The 15,376-nt window shown below is 55.3% G+C and overlaps 1 protein-coding gene across 4 annotated transcripts in view; it reads right to left on the reverse strand.

Annotated features, from left to right (window-relative positions):
* Positions 1-5,793: 5,793 nt before the first annotated feature.
* The window catches only part of TEAD4 (TEA domain transcription factor 4), an 84,635-nt gene continuing 75,052 nt past the window's right edge, over positions 5,794-15,376 (reverse strand). For 3 of the 4 annotated variants that reach the window (XM_025403493.1, XM_025403492.1, XM_025403494.1), the window contains 3 exons: positions 8,237-8,377; positions 6,202-6,354; positions 5,794-6,104 (listed from right to left, as the gene is read on the reverse strand). In XM_025403493.1, the coding sequence (XP_025259278.1) occupies positions 5,991-6,104; positions 6,202-6,354; positions 8,237-8,377 (408 nt within the window). In that variant the 3' untranslated portion in view covers positions 5,794-5,990. The remainder of the gene's footprint in view (positions 6,105-6,201; positions 6,355-8,236; positions 8,378-15,376) is intronic. The other variant, XM_025403491.1, reaches the window with a different exon arrangement.

A 15,376-nucleotide genomic window follows, 5' to 3' on the forward strand; every position in this document is an offset into this window, starting at 1 on the left:
GGACTTCTTGATCCTCAGATGGGAGAATTCAGGTCCCTGTAATGGATGCAGCGGCATCAGGTCCTCAACAATGGCCTGCAATCCTTTAAGGCCGTGCAACTCCCTGCGTAAGCACTGGCACCAGCTACCGTATGCAAGCGATCTGGTGCTCCATGGAGGAAGGAATGTGCTGACAGGCAGAGAGAAGCACTCGCATGTGCTGGGAGCGGTGCTGTTCCATGTGAATTAATGAAGTGGCACTTGGGCGTATCAATCACGCTGTTCTGATGTTGGCTAGCAAGTCAGTCATGTGGGCTGCTAGTAAGTAAGCTTGCTTATTCCTGAGCCAAGTGCTAGACTCAAGTTCCTAGGATGCCAAGCTGTGGATCACATCTTGCCGGCCCCTGCCTGAACCTCTCCCTTTGACCACTCTTCAAATACAGGGGGTCCTGTGTCCATTACTGTTCCTCCTACAGGTGCAGTGCTCACAGAACCTGGTGACAGAACTCCTGGAACCTCGCTCGGGGACAGTAAAGGACTGATATAACCACATGGCCATGGAGACACTTGTTCCCAGGGAACCCAGTGATACTGGCTTGAACCTGACCCCAGGCTTGGAGGCGTCCCCGAGTGCTTTTCATTCTCTGAGTGGGGGGTTGGGTGGGAGGCTGGGCAGCTTGCACGGCTGAGTCCCCGCTTCCACTGCCTCGCTTCAGGCTGTGACGGCCTCGGTGACCGCGACCTGCTGCTTCCACCTCTGCGCTCTGTGGACAGGTGTGCACCTGTCATTTCCAAGAAAAAGATCACGCACACAAAGGCCTTTGTGTATGTAGCAAACTTTACTGAAGATTTGGAGATGAAGGGGCTTTACATAGCAAAAATACAAAAAACTGAAAGTTGAGTATTAGACATCCATGAGCTTAAGAAGACCCAGCCATTTCTACCAGTGGGGCTCCCGCCTTCTATGAAGACACCTGACCACCTCTCCCTGCCGTTTCTCAAGAAGCTGAATGAAACTCAGATTTCCTGACGCTTTCTTAGAGTATTTTAGTCCTCCATTTGCTGCCTTCCCTTTCTTTTATTTTTTTTTGAGATAGGGTCCTGCTCTGTTGCCCAGGCTGGAGTGCAGTGATGCAATCTCAGCTCACTGCATCCCTGACCTCCTGTGCTCAAGCAATCCTCCCACCTCAGCCTCCCAAGTCGCTGGGACTACAAGAGCACGCCACCATGCCCTGCTGATTGTTCTGTTTTTTTGTAGAGATGGGGTTTTGCCATGTTGCCCGGGCTAGGCTCAAGTGATCCTCCCGCCTCAGCCTCCCAAAGTGCTGGGATTACAGGTGTGAGCCACCGCACCCGGCCTGTCTTTCCTTTCTAGACTATCCCTTGGGGCCTCTTTCTCCCCTTAATGGGTCACAAAGTTATCTCCCCAATTTAGAACACTCCCTCCCCTTTCCTGACACCAGGGTGAAGATATACAACTTGCACTGGGCAGTTCTCGCTAAACCAAGACTTGAGGTCTTCTACTCACCTTCTTTGAGGGACATTAGAGCTTTTTTTCCTCTAAAAATAAGTATGCGTGCATGTGCGTGTGTTTTAGGGGTGGGAAGGGCAGAGTCAGGGGACATTTTTACACACCCACATTTCACATTCCCTGAGTGCATGCCACGAGTGAGGGGTGGCCCTGCTCCTTCACACGCCATGACCTTTCCTCCTCCCGACAGCAACCCCAAGTCGGAGACTTTATTCTCATTTCACAAATGAGATTATGAAGTTCCCAAGGGGGGGTGCTCGTCCAAGATCACATGACTCGTAAGAGGTCAATTTGATCACTGGCCTGGCTTAACTTTAAGTTCTTTTTGGAGACGGAGTTTCGTTCTTGTTGCCCAGGCTGGAGTGCAATGGCACGGTTTCGGCTCACTGCAACCTCCATCTCCTGGGTTCAAGCCATTCTCCTGCCTCAGTCCCCCTAGTAGCTGGGATTACAGGTGCACACCACCACACCCAGGTAGTTTTTGTATTTTTAGTAGAGATGCGGTTTCACCACGTTGGCCAGGTTGGTCTTGAACTGACCTTGGGTGATCCGCCCACCTTGGCTTCCCAAAGTGCTGGGATTACAGGCGTGAGCCACTGTACCCGGCCAAGTGTACATTCTTAAGAACAACGTACATAGACTGGGGAAAAGTGTCTCGTTTTCATTCTGAGAGCTAATACAACAGAGAGTGTAGGAAGAGGTCAAACACAGGGACCACTGGGTGGAGCACACTGCCATTCCACCTCGCCTTCCCCCTCTGTGCCACACACCTGATGCGGCCCCACCCAACACAGCCATGGCCCTCCTACCCCCCACCACCTGCCTGGTGTCCTCTGAGTCTCAGCCCAGCAGAGGGAGCAGGTGCACGCTCTAAGCACACACACGGTACAGGAGCTGGGCGAGGCCAACCATGCCAGCCCCTCGCTCCACACCCCACTGGCTTCCGTTCTGAAAGGGAAGAACCACACACACACCCCCCCCAAACTCCTGCGCGGGTTTCTCTGTTAGAAAGATCATCCTGCTCTGAAAGACGGGGGCCAATGGGAAACAGTCTGCTGGCTCATGCCTGGACCCACTGAGAGAGACGGTCCATCTCCCGTCCCCATTTCCACCTGGACAGTGCTGCCTAACTCGGATCATGTCAGAATGGTGGAGGAGTCTCTATCCCCACAGGGCTCAGGGACCCTTCTTTGCCTCACAGGCCCCATTGACATGACCACCTGCCATGCACATTCGCTCCCTCATCAAATGGAACCAGGCAATGAGGTCTCACTGCGCAGAGCTGAGTTTTGTGGGAAGAAACTGAAACACACACACACGCCTCTCTGAGGTCCAGAGCAGCCCACTGCTGTTTTCTAGAAAATCCGATCAAAAAGACTCCCTTGCTTAACACACATCCAGGACTTCCCATCACACTGGGTAAAGTCTGAAGCCCTCACCAAGAGAGGGGGCACCACCGGGCCGCCTGCTGCCCTTCCCCACCTGGAATGCACTGGTCCCTCCTCTCTCCGTTCACTCTGTATTCTGGACACAGTGGCCTCTTCTCTGTGCCTGGACACATCTGTCATCTCCCTGCCCCCAGCACCTGCTGTTCCCTCCGCCTGGAATACTGTTCCCCCGGCCCCCCAGGGCTGGCTCTTCCTGCCCTTCAGAATCAGCTCAAGCCCCACCGCCTGAGAGAGGCCTCCCCCAGTGACTCGACCTCAGCACCTGCGCAGCCTCACCACGCCCGCCTGTCTCCTCACCTGCTTCCTCTTTGCTTCCCAAGGAGCCTGTCTGTCGTCTTCCTCCCTGACACATTCCCACTGACACATCCCCAGTGCCTAGCACAAAGCAGAAGTTCAATAAGTATTTGCTAAGTGAATGAACAGATGCACGAATCGTCCAAGCAAGTTAGCGGAGCTCTCCGTGCCACATTTGCCTCATCGGTAAAATGGGGCTAGCACAGTACCCATTGGGTGAGGATGAGAAGAGACGACAGAGGCACCTGTGTTCGGGTACCAAGCATGTGACAGGGGTTCTAACAGGGCGTAAATGGAATGCCTCTGACACACAGGGCAGGCATGACTAAGCCTTCTGCACGAGAGAGGGGATTCCTCTTTGGCTCTGGAAGAACGAGCGACAGAGGGCAGATGGAAGACGGGATGAGCACTACTGGCCGGGGGTGCTGGGAAGTAGGTGACTCAGGGTGGCTAGTGGGGAGGCAGCAGGGAGCCTCAGAGGAGGCTGCAGACGAGGTGGGGCCAGCTCACCCATTTGCCTCAAGGGTCATGGTCTGCACCACACCACGGGGAAGGCAGCTAAGTCTGCCACCTGCTATGGTTGACCGGCTTGGATTTTACACCTGTAAGGAGGTGACTGTCCACTAGGCTGCTGAGGTCAGTTCATAGAGGGAAGGAAAACTCACAGCCAACACCTGGACCCAAAAACATCTGCACTGACCTCTTCCCCAGCCAGGACACAAAAAGTTTCTCTCTTTAAATGTGCATTTGTCCTGTGGCCAAGAGGCTGCGGGCACAACACATCCTTCCGCCACAGCGCTGGTGCTGCTAGTCAAGCTAGGATGGCCAACTCCAGCTTCCCTTATTCAATCCCCCAGGGACAGGGGAGGGGCGAGAGCGAAGGCAAAGGCTGTGCTGGTGCCTGGTGGTGAGGGCAGGAGAGCCTTACACAAACACAAACCCATGCGGGGACATACAGGCACCTGCTCAAGGGCTCCTCCAACCCCAGGTTCCCCAAGAGCCCACGCCCCAGCTTCTGATGAGAGCTGGGCCTCCAGACTGCGCAGCTCTGCAGCCTGGCAAGAGGTGTAGCGGTGGTCCTGATGCCCGGAGAGGTTTGGTTAAAGCTGTTCTGTGGTAAGACAGTAGGGGCTGGGCCATGGAGGAGCGGGAGACTAGGCTGCTGGCCTCTTCCCCAAATCCGGGATGCTGCCAACTTCCCTCCATCTGCTTCCCTAGAGGCTGCCCACCCCTTAAGGGCAGCTCCCCTCAAACACTACCCTTCCCTGAATCTCCTGCACCTTGATCTCTCCCGTCTCTGAGCGCCAGTGGCTTTGAGGATCCCTTAACAGTTTTCCAGTCTGACTTAGTGAGACTGCAAGCTCCTATGATTAATAACGACGTATATTTAGTGAACACATTTATGTGTGGGGTACTATGCTAGGCACTGTAGATACGCGAGGTAGGTTACTGTTATACAAATTTTACAGATGGGGAAACTGAGGCACAGCGAAATAAAGTAACTTGCCCCAAGGTCACTCAGCTAGTCTGACTCCAGAGCCCTTGCTCCTAACCACACTCCATGACACCTCTTCGATGCTGTCTTACTTACTTACGTAGTCCCATGCCGTATCTCCCCGAGCGCTGGACACACGATAAACATTAACACCCCTAGGTTGAATCTTCCTTCCCTTTCCACTCTAGGCTACTGATCTGTGGTTCCTATGAGGGAAGATGACCCCAAAGAGCCACTAGGTGGCAGCAAGGAGCCGGATTCCGGCCTCCCCGTGGCAGGGAGGGAGGGAGGGAGGGAGGAGTTCATTGTTAGGTGTATTTAGTGCACCTTGCACCAGGCACTTCCCGGACTTCGTGTATCTTCCCACTCTACAGAGAGGAAAGGGGACTAAGGTTCAGACAGGTTGACAAATGCCCAAGGTCAGGCAGCTTAGAATACTAGGACCGAAGCCAGGACTGGCAAAACTCTGAGCCCACGCCAGTTCTCAGGAGAAATAAACCCAGGAACCCCTTCAGCTGCGTATCTAAGTCCAGGCTCCTCAGCCCCGCTGCCTCCTGCCCTCCCAGCCTCCTGCCCTCCCCACCTCAGGCTCCTTCGATCTGAAGCCAGCGCCCCCAGCGTGGTCATGGAAGATGGTCATGGCATCCACATCCACTGAGATGGACGGAAACTATCCAGAGAGCTCTGGCGGTGTCCCCGTCCAACAACTGTCACCTCCACACCTAAAACCCGCCCCCCCGGGGACGGGGCCTCTCTGTGTGAACCGCCCTGCGAGTGCAGCAGGGGTGCACGTGGCTGCGGGTGCATAGCCAATGCGTTTCTCGGACCTCCCGGCGTGGCCACCGCCACAGTACAGGGGCTTGAGAGGCAGCACGGGGACCGTCACATCTTCGGTTCCAGGGTCTGGTGATGTTCCTGGGTGAGTCCATTGGGGTGCTGGCTTCAGAAATGCCCGGGGTGCGTCTCTGAGCACTGCTTCCGGCCTGCCTCCCAGATGGCCCCATTGCTCCCCCAGTCCCTCCCGAGGCTCACACAGCCAGACCAGGTCCTCTGAAAAGACACAGCATCTTGGGTTTATTTGGGGTTGGGCACCGCAGGTTCAGGCACAGTTTGTTCCTGGGTAGAGTCACAACTGCTCCTCTCAGCTCTCTTGGCACTTCAGGGGCTGCCCCTGCAGGTCCCCTCCCCACGTCCCCGTTTCCTGCACACACGTCTCTTCCCCCCTCCCTCCTCCCCGAGTCTCTCATTCTTTCACCAGCCTGTAGATATGGTGCTGAGCCCCATGCTCACTGGCTGACACCTCGAAGACATAGGCGATGCACAGCAAGGTCTCCTGTGTGTCTCTGTTGGTGACCACCTGTGGGAGAGAAAAAGACAAGGGTGAATAAGGCCCCAGATGAGGGCATGCCCTCGCTGCTACCCACACACAGACTCCAGCCACACCCGCGGCACACCTGCAGGATGGTGAAGTTCTCCAGCACGCTGTTCATCATGTACTTCTCGGGGAGGTGCTTCAGCTTGTGGATGAAGTTGATCATGTACTCACAGAGCGGGGACCGGTGGATGCGGTAAGAGTAGTGTCCATTCTCATAGCGAGCATACTCTGTCTGCAGGGCCCGGGGACAGCAGGGGCTTAGAATCCCATTCTGACCACCTTGGACCCAGACCCAACTCCATGGGAAGCCCCAGGACCCAGACCCAACTCCATGGGAAGGAAAGGCAGGAGGCCTAGGGGCCCTTAAGAAAAGAGTCACCCCCAGCCAGGGGCCGTGGCTCATGCCTGCAATCCCAACACTTTGGGAAGCCAAGACAGGCGGATCACCTGAGGTCAGGAGTTCAAGACCAGCCTGGCCAACATGGTGAAACCCTGTTACTATTAAAATACAAAAATTAGCCAGGCACGGTGGCACGCGCCGGTAATCCCAGCTACTCTGGAGGCTGAGGCAGGAGAATCGCTTGAACCCGGGAGACGGAGGTTGCAGTGAGCTGAGATCATACCACTGCATTCCAGCCTGGGCGACAGAGTAAGACTGTCTCACACACACAAAAAGAACAGTCACCCTGTTAGGTTGGTGGACATTAAACAAGACCTCCTTCCTCCACGGGTGACCAGCAGGAACCGGGGATGGCAGGAAGGGAGCTTAAGGAGACACAGGAGCAGTGGCAGGAGCCTCTCAATCCTGGCTGTACGTGAGGACACCACGGGGGATACACAGGGACCCCTGGGAGTCTGGTGGTGATCATGCAAGTCTCCATATCTACACGCACCCATGCACGTGCACATAGGAGCGCGTATAAAGCTGGTGAAATCTGAACCAGCTTGGAGGACTGCATCAATGTCAATTTCCTGGGTGTCCCCTTTATACTCTAGTTATGCAAGACATTGCTAGGGCAAGAACTGGGTAAAGGGCACATGGGATTATGATCCCAAGTGGATCCACAATTATCTCAAAAGTTTTACAAGATTAACTAGAAATAAATAATTTGAGGCACTTTTTAAAAACCAATAATGCCTGGACTCTACCCTGGAGATTGAGGGGTGCTGAATGGGTTTCAGGCACTGGTGTGTTTCCAAAGCTCCCAGGAGACTGTAGGGTGCAGCCAGGTGGAGAAGCACTGGGGGAAGCAATCTCTCTTCCCTGGTGCTGGCCTGGCATCTGGCTGCATTTGGCATGAGGAAGGTTATCAATAACTGATAGGCTGTGAGAGTAGGACTTCATGAATTCAGAGCAATCTGGGGACAGGGTGAGGAGAGGGACGCAGACCGGCCTGCATGGCAAGGAGGTCTGGTTTAACAAGTGTGTGGGCGGCACAGGGTCCGGGACTCTCAGAGTGCACAGGTGTTTCGGGTTGGAGGCCTTCAGTCCCAGCTCCTTGTCACTGCCACTATGCAGCGGCCCCAGAACACCGGGTGCTGCAGGAGACTGTGTCACGGACAGTGAAGATAACTTGGCCCTTGTTTAGAGATAAACGGAGGATTTTATCACAACCCCCCAAACACCCACCGGAAAGCAGGGTGGCTGGGTGGGGGGTCCACCTGAATGTGTGCCCCTCACCACTGTCCTGCACTGCCCTTGGCCAGGGGTTTAGCCGAGTGGGAGAAACCAATGCCTAAAAGGCAGGCCTGACTTTTTTCTGTAACGTCCACTAGAGCAGGGTCTCCAGGTCACCCACAAGTAGAAAATCAGGGAGTTTTAGGCATTCATGGAGCAAAGTGAGCAGCGGACAGAGATCCTAGGCACCCAGGCCTGCTTCTGCACTAGTGAGCGGTGTGACCACGTGCGGGCGGTCGGGGGAGGCCTCTGCTCTCTCTGGGCCTGCACTGTGAAGCCAGAGGGCTGGACTAGGTAGATGCCCCAGGGCCCTGCCTGTGCTGCGGTTCTGATCTTGGAGAGGACCGGGGGCGCCTGTAAGGACGTGCTTGGAAGATCCTGAACGGGCAGCAATGGCTCTGGGGAGCGTCCCTCACCCACCAGGGTGGCCTCCTACCTCAACTTTCTCCACCACCTGCTTGCCAAAAGAGCAGACCTTGGTGGAGCAGGTGATAATCATGTTCTCGGGGCTCTCATACTGGCTGGAGACCCCATAGAAGGAGCTGCCTTCATCCTCGATGTTGGTGTTGAGGTCTGCCTGGAGGGAGACAGGGGGAAGCCGAGGGAGGGTCAGCAGGTGCCGTGTCAGACAGGAGCATCAGGGAGACCTCAGGGTCCCGGTCCCGGCTCTAGGGCTGGGAAGAAATCAGACTGAGGGTAGACAGTAGGACGCTGGAAAGCCTCCACCATCCTCTACATCTCTGCCTGGTACAAAATCAGGTCGTGTTGCCTAAATCATGGGAAAAGAGGACACCGGGACCCACACAGTTTCAGGCCACTGCTGCCTGCCCAGATACTAACACACCCAGCAGGTGGGAGCCCCAGATTCCATCTTTAAGACTTCAAGTTTCATAGTTTAAGACTTTGTTCTTGTTAAACTGCAAAGGTTTGAATCTCTATCAGACAGCTCTATTTTAGTTTGAATGCATCTATCAGAGTCGTTCCAGAGTGAATTCTGATAGTGCAGGAAGCATGAGAACAGAAAACCAGGGCAGGAGACCGGCAGGGGGCAGGGTGGAAGGGGTGAAGGGTGCTCCTATCTCATCCTCTTGTCTCGCCGGAGACCCGATCGATGCTCTCTTAGAAACTGCTCTAGGGCTGGCTTCTTGCCCCTCTAGGCATTGCGGGGTCCTGCCACCTTGGATCTTTTGACATCTCTGCTTCAGCCTCCAGAGCAATATCCCTGGCACCAGCTGTCCCTCCCTTTGGTTCATTCTCTTAACGGCCCTGGGAGTCTCTTCAGAAGACGTCACTGCACCATCTCATCGAGCCATTTAGCCACAAGGGACAGGAGTCTTGGTCCCCGGCCTGGCTCAGAAGGCCCTTCACAGGCCCAGCCACTGGTCCTCTAGGTCAGCTTCTCACCTTGCCTCAGACAGGCTGCTCTTCCTTCCCCTGATAAAGCAGAGCCCAGAGGGCCTCCTGCTGAATGTGGGGCTGATCTGAAACTTCTCTTCTAGAAAAGGCAGAGTAAGACTCTGCCGATCTCACACCCAAAATCACAGCCTCGGTTTTATCCATGACAGGTCCTGTTAGCCTTGCCCACCACCACCCAGCTGGTAAGTGAAAGATCCCAGGTCTTCAGGCTCCAACCCCAAGACTTGTCCCAAACCAGCAGAGTGCCACCGCGAAGGAAGGAAGGCACCACACAGACAAGCTCTGGGGACTCTGAGGCAGGAACTGTATTCCTGAAGCCCTACGCCTCTGAGGGGACCCCATGCCCAGAACTTCAGCCCCACATCAAACATCTGAGCCAAGGGTGCTAAGAGAACAAGTGAAGACTCAGAAACAATGCACAGGCACATTACAAAAGGCTTATTCTCAGGGGCGGCCAGTCCTCCCACCCACACCCCCGGTCTGAAATCACTGCAAGCTTTACCCAGAGCACAGCCCTAGAAGTGCAGTAGAGCTTCGGGCCTTGGTCAAGGTTCTGACACCAAGGACTCTTCTGTGTGAAGATGAGGGGATCCCTAGAACCCCAGGAAGGTTTTGGCCAGATTCAGAGCCAGGCACCAAGCAATTCTACTACTGGCCATGAGGGGACACTCAATCATTATTTTTCTCTCTTTTGGAGAGAAAGTTTTCCCAGAGCAGGACCTTTCTCTAGACTGGCGGGGGGTGTCGATTGTCTATAGCACAATAGAAACATTATGTAGCCACCAAAAACGCTGAGAAGGACCTGCATGTATTATCATGGATGACTACAAACACACTGAGTGGGAAAGCAGGCTGCGGAGCAGAATGAGGGAGGATTATGTTTATGATGAGGGAAAAAAGGCTGTTTTCATGCTGAAACAGAATGGCATATGGTTCGGTGCATCTGCCTCGGCTTTGATGAGGCCATTAGGGAAAAAGAGCATTCGAGTCAATGCTCAGCCTCTGAAACAGAGAGCAACGCTTACCCTAAACACCCTCCACTACCAGCCTTGGGCTGGCCTCAGTCTCCCCACTCTGTCTCCATCTGTGATGCTGGGAGGGAGGGGATGACACATGGCAGGCAGGGTGCCCAGGGGGCATGGCAGAGGTGGCTGAGGCCTCTGCCAGGTAAGATTTAACTGTGGCCGTGACTGGCCCAAGGTCTTACAGGCAAATGTAAGGCAAATGGGACCAGAACCTGGGCTTTCGGGTTTCTATTTTCTTCTTCTTCTTCTTCTTTTTTTTTTGGTTAAAGACAGAATTGTGCTCCATCACTCAGGCTGGAGTGCAGTGGTATGATCACGGCTCACTGCAGCCTTGAGCTCCTGGATTCAAGCAGTCTTCCCACCTCAGCCTCCTGAGTAGCTGGGACTATAGGCATGTGCCACCACACCTGGCTAATTTTTTAAATTTTTTGTAGAGGCAGAGTCTCGCTATTGCCGAGGCTGGTCTCAAACTCTTGACCTCAAGTGATCCTCTCACCTTGGCCTCCCAAAGTGTTGAGATGACAGGTGTGAGCCACTGCACCTGGCCTGTCTCCTGTTTTCTCTAAGTCACCTGCTCCTCCTAGGAGACTCAGTTTGTCAGACTGTTCCTAAAAAGGGGCTGGGGGACAGTTTGTGTCCTCAGGACATGCTGCAGCTAGAAGCACAGGGCAGAAATGTGAACCATGCCCGAAATGCTGCTGGCAGGAGGCCCAGTTGCCTGGGAAGGACACACTGGACATGGTGGGGAACAGCACGAGGTGAGGCCAGGCATCAATGTTGGTGACCCTCAGACTTCAGCCGCGCATGGCCCCTCTGATCAATGCTACATTCATGTGTCATCCAGTACACATCCTGATTCTTTTAAATCAACTCACTTTTATTCCCTAACTCCATTCTAAGCAACAAGTCCATGAAATCAAGGATTCTATTCTTTCTCATATAGATGAAAATAACTATATAACTTTTTTTATTTTTATTTTTTGAGACGGAATCTCGCTGTCACCTGGGCTGGAGTGTGGTGGCGCAATCTCAGCTCACTGCAACTTTTGCCTCCTGGGTTCAAGCAATTCTTCTGCCTCAGCCTCCCGAGTAGCTGGGATTACAGGCACCCACCACCACACTCAGCTAGTTTTTTTTTTTTTAAATGGAGATGGGATTTCACTGTGTTGGCCAGGCTGGTCACGAACTCCTGGCCTCAAGTGATCCACCTGCCTCGGCCTCCCAAAGTGTTGGGATTACAGGCATGAGCCACCACATCGGGCCTATAACTATTTTTCAAATAAAATCATTTTAGAACATAGGGATCAGGCTTTGCCATGTTGCCCAGGCTGGTCTCAAACTCCTGGGCTCAAGCGATCCTCCTGCCTCCGCTTCCCAAAGTGGGGGGGACTACAGGAATGGGCCACTGAGCCTGGGCAACTACATAACTATTTAAAAAAAAAAAAAGCTTATTCATATGGCACCTTAGAAGAATCCCATGTGCCAAGCTGGGAAGGACTGGCACCCACACCTCCCAGCTCTTCCAGACACACAGAGGCAGCAGCTGCCCCCAGCCCCCAGGAGCATTTGGCACATCCCCCTCCACTACCCTGTCTGTCATCATCTATCCAGACGTCCTTGTCCCCTTGCAGACAGGATGCTGGAGGCAAGAACTAAGCTCTCCCAGGGCCGTCAATCAAGGTTGCAGGCAGCTGTTCACCCTCTCACCTCCGGGTGGCACCAGTGAGAAGAGCAAGGTCCCTCAGTCACAAGCAGGAATCTACCCTGTCCTGCTCACCCTGAGTTTGCACCCCAGCTCCACCCCCAACTCAAATACACTCTTCTGTCATCAGCTCGCGCTCCCTGGCTCTTCCCATTGCTCGCGTACCCGTTTATCCAGCCCAGGCCAGCACTGCTAGAGGCAGGGGGGCCCGGAGAGGCTGAGACACTGTTTCTGCTTCACGGAATTTCTAATTGGGAGCAAAGAGAATACAGGTGCTGGGGTTGCGTAGGGGGTTGGGGGAGAAAGAGAGATCCCACAATCAGACCCAGAACTCGTGGTCACACTGCACAGACCCGGAACACACCAGTCGGCCACGTGGATGACCCGCCCCAGAGCACCTCGACTCCCTCAGTGCCTGGATCCTTCTAATTACAGCCCGACCCCTTCTCTTGCAGCTATACTCCTGACATCTGTCCACCCTCATATCTCCCCACACTGAGCACCTCCCCAAAACAAGCTATGCTTCTCGGCCTAAGGAAAAATGGGAGCTGCCCCCGTCCCCTGCCCCGTGAGTGCCCCCTTGCAACCCTCCCTCCACCCTATTCATAGCTGTGCGTGCGGGTGGGCAGCTCACAGGCTGTGCCTGGAACAGGTGTGGGGGATCGGGTGACTGACAGATGAGCAGAGACAGCCGCAGCCCGGGTGTGGGGGCCTGGAGGGGCTCAGATTCATTGTCATGTGCTGGTATGTGCCTGGGAGAAATGTCAGGGCCTGAAAGGCAACAGCAGGCTGAGATGGGAGGAAGGCCTGGGGTACTCTGCTGCCTCCACGGTGCAGCCCGGCTCCACCCGGCATTTCCAATGTGCAGAGCGGCGTTAATGGTCACCAGTGACCAAAGGCCCCCTCTCCCCGGCCTCAGGGACAGGTGGCCTCTGCTGGACTTGCAGGGCTTTGGGGGAGGAAGGGGCTTCATTGCACCAGTCCCTCACTCCAGGCCCTGTGGCACTCATCAGACAGTGCACAGCCCCAGCAGCCTCAGGCCTTCAGGCTGGCAGATGCCACTTGCAGCTGGAAATGTGTCCCAGCAGTCCGAGAGTCTATGAATTACCACCACAGCGCCCGCAGTAAGAGCAGTAACTCAGGGTGCAGGCAAGGAGGCGGGACTGGGGACGGACAAGTCCTCCTCCCACTCCAAGGGGTTCTGATTGCCTCTCCAGCGCGCACACTCAGGGCCCGGGAGCCAGGACTGAGCAAACAGCCAGGCAGGAAAAGAAAGGCTCCGGGAAAGGCGACACCGTTTCCTTGCCTGAGGAGTTTTCCTTCCTAATTGTGTGTGGCCAAGTTCACACCAGCTGATGGTGGGGGAAGGCGGGGCCAGACCAGGGAGCAGAAGACAGGAGCTTCTGACGCTGGGGGAGCCGAAGCAGCCCGTGGGGGACCCACGATTGATGCGAAGTCTCGCTGTCGGCAAACACGAGTATTTACCTTTCCCCGCCACATATGTGTCTTCCTCCGGTGCCTCTGCCCGCCCCACACATGCGGAGGAGGGAGCAGATGACCACCAAGGTGCCCTGGCCTCCGGCGCTCCCTCGTCTCTGATTTCACCCGTCCTCACCCTGCCCAGGCCGCTGGCACTCAGAGGGCTCAGGCAAGGGGTGGGGCAAGGGTAGGCCACCGCCCCCCACTCAGTACCAGCCGGCCACACACACGGGGTCTTCAGCAACACAGCCCCTGGCAGGTCCCCAAGATGAAACTGCTGACTATTCACACAAAGAAGCAGAGGCACAGGAGCCAATATTTGCCCAGGACACAGTTCTCAAGTGGTAAAACTGAGACTCTGCCCCAGTTGGGCCAACTGCTGCCCGCCGTGCCCTGCCATGACATGCCAGGAGGGCCTTGCTGGTGGGCACCCCACACTCCCTTGTCCAGCAGTTCCTGCCCCAGGACTCTGAGACTCACGTTGGATCCTCCCATCCAGAGTGCGAGCTCCTGGGAGCTAAGGCCCATGCTGGGTCCGCACAGCACACGGCCGGAACACACAGTCCACAAGGGAACCCGCTGAATCCCATATCCTTGGCTGTCCCAACTCTCTCTTCTCCCATGAACCCCCACCTCCAAACTCCCCTAAGAGTCAGAAGGGAAGAGAGGACACGGGCCACCACCAAGTTTGGAAAAGTACCTTCTAGGTCCTCCTTCCTCCCTGGCAACCTTAGTCTCCATGCAAGGCCACTGCCCTATTTTCTGGAAGGGATATCTGAGGTCGAGAAGACACAAGAAGTCCAAGTGCCTGGCTCTACACTGACTGCACGGAGCTAACTCTGCTCTCCCCACGCTACCACTGCCTGCTGTTCCTCAGGGGCTGGGGATCTGTTTTAGACAATTCAGAGCCTTCTCCAGTGGGAGCGGGAGAAGCTCCAGGACGCTGCATGGAGGGCAGCCAGGGACTTTGCAAGGAAGACTGTTCAGTGTGGTGGCTCCAAGCACGCACCCTGGGGTCAGGCTGCTCCAGTACGGATCCATGGTCTGGTATGGGTCGGGTACTACAAACTGGGCAACCTCTGGCAGGTGATTTCACCTGTCTGTACCTCAGTTTCCCCTCTGCAGGGGAGCTTATCCACAGTCTTGCTGTGGTGAGGACCGGACGTGTTACTCTACGTAATGTGGTGAGAAGAGCACGGCTGTCATCTCTCCCAGTCTGTCCGGGCCCAGCTGTCTCACAGCATGTACCCAACAGGAGTGCCCACAGGACAGGGGTCACCAGGCCCTGGCTTATTCCATGCCTCCGTTTCCCCTACTTGTGAAACAAGAGACCTAGGATGGTCCTCGCCTGGAGGGTGGCTAGAAGAACAGAGAATATTACCAACAGCTAAAGGCGAGAGGGTCCCGGACACGCCATCTGCCGCTCCAAGGCAGTGGTCCCAAGAGTGCTTCCTGCCACTGCCAACTGGGTCTCCCCTCTGACCCCAACTGTACCCCCAGGGTCCTGAGCCACGCCAGGAAAGAGCCACAGATCGGCTCACCTAAGCTCCTTCCCCTGAGTCAGGGCTGAGCCTGGACAGGCCAGGGGGGCAAGTGATCAAGCAAGGGTGGAGGCTCCTCCAGGGGCTGGAGGCCCCCTTAGACTCAGCACGGCTAGGAGTCACCACTGCTGGCTGTACGGGTTCCAATTCCCACATCCAAGGCTGGAAGGGAGACTGGGAGATGATTTAAGCCCCTCCCGAGAAAAAGTGGACAGCATCCTGCCTCCCACGTTACACCCTGAAGCCAGCCTCTCCAGCTGAGGTCCTTAGGAGGCGCGTGCCTCTTGCCTGATCTCCACTGCAGGAGCCTCACACCTGCTTCCAGTCTGCGTGCCGGCGTTATCCAAGTAAGCACAACTATGGCCACGTCCTGCTCTGTTCAAAAACCTTAAATGACTCCTCACCACTTAAGG

Source organism: Theropithecus gelada, chromosome 11 (genome assembly GCF_003255815.1).
Source record: "Theropithecus gelada isolate Dixy chromosome 11, Tgel_1.0, whole genome shotgun sequence".
In the NCBI taxonomy this organism is placed as follows: domain Eukaryota; kingdom Metazoa; phylum Chordata; class Mammalia; order Primates; family Cercopithecidae; genus Theropithecus; species Theropithecus gelada.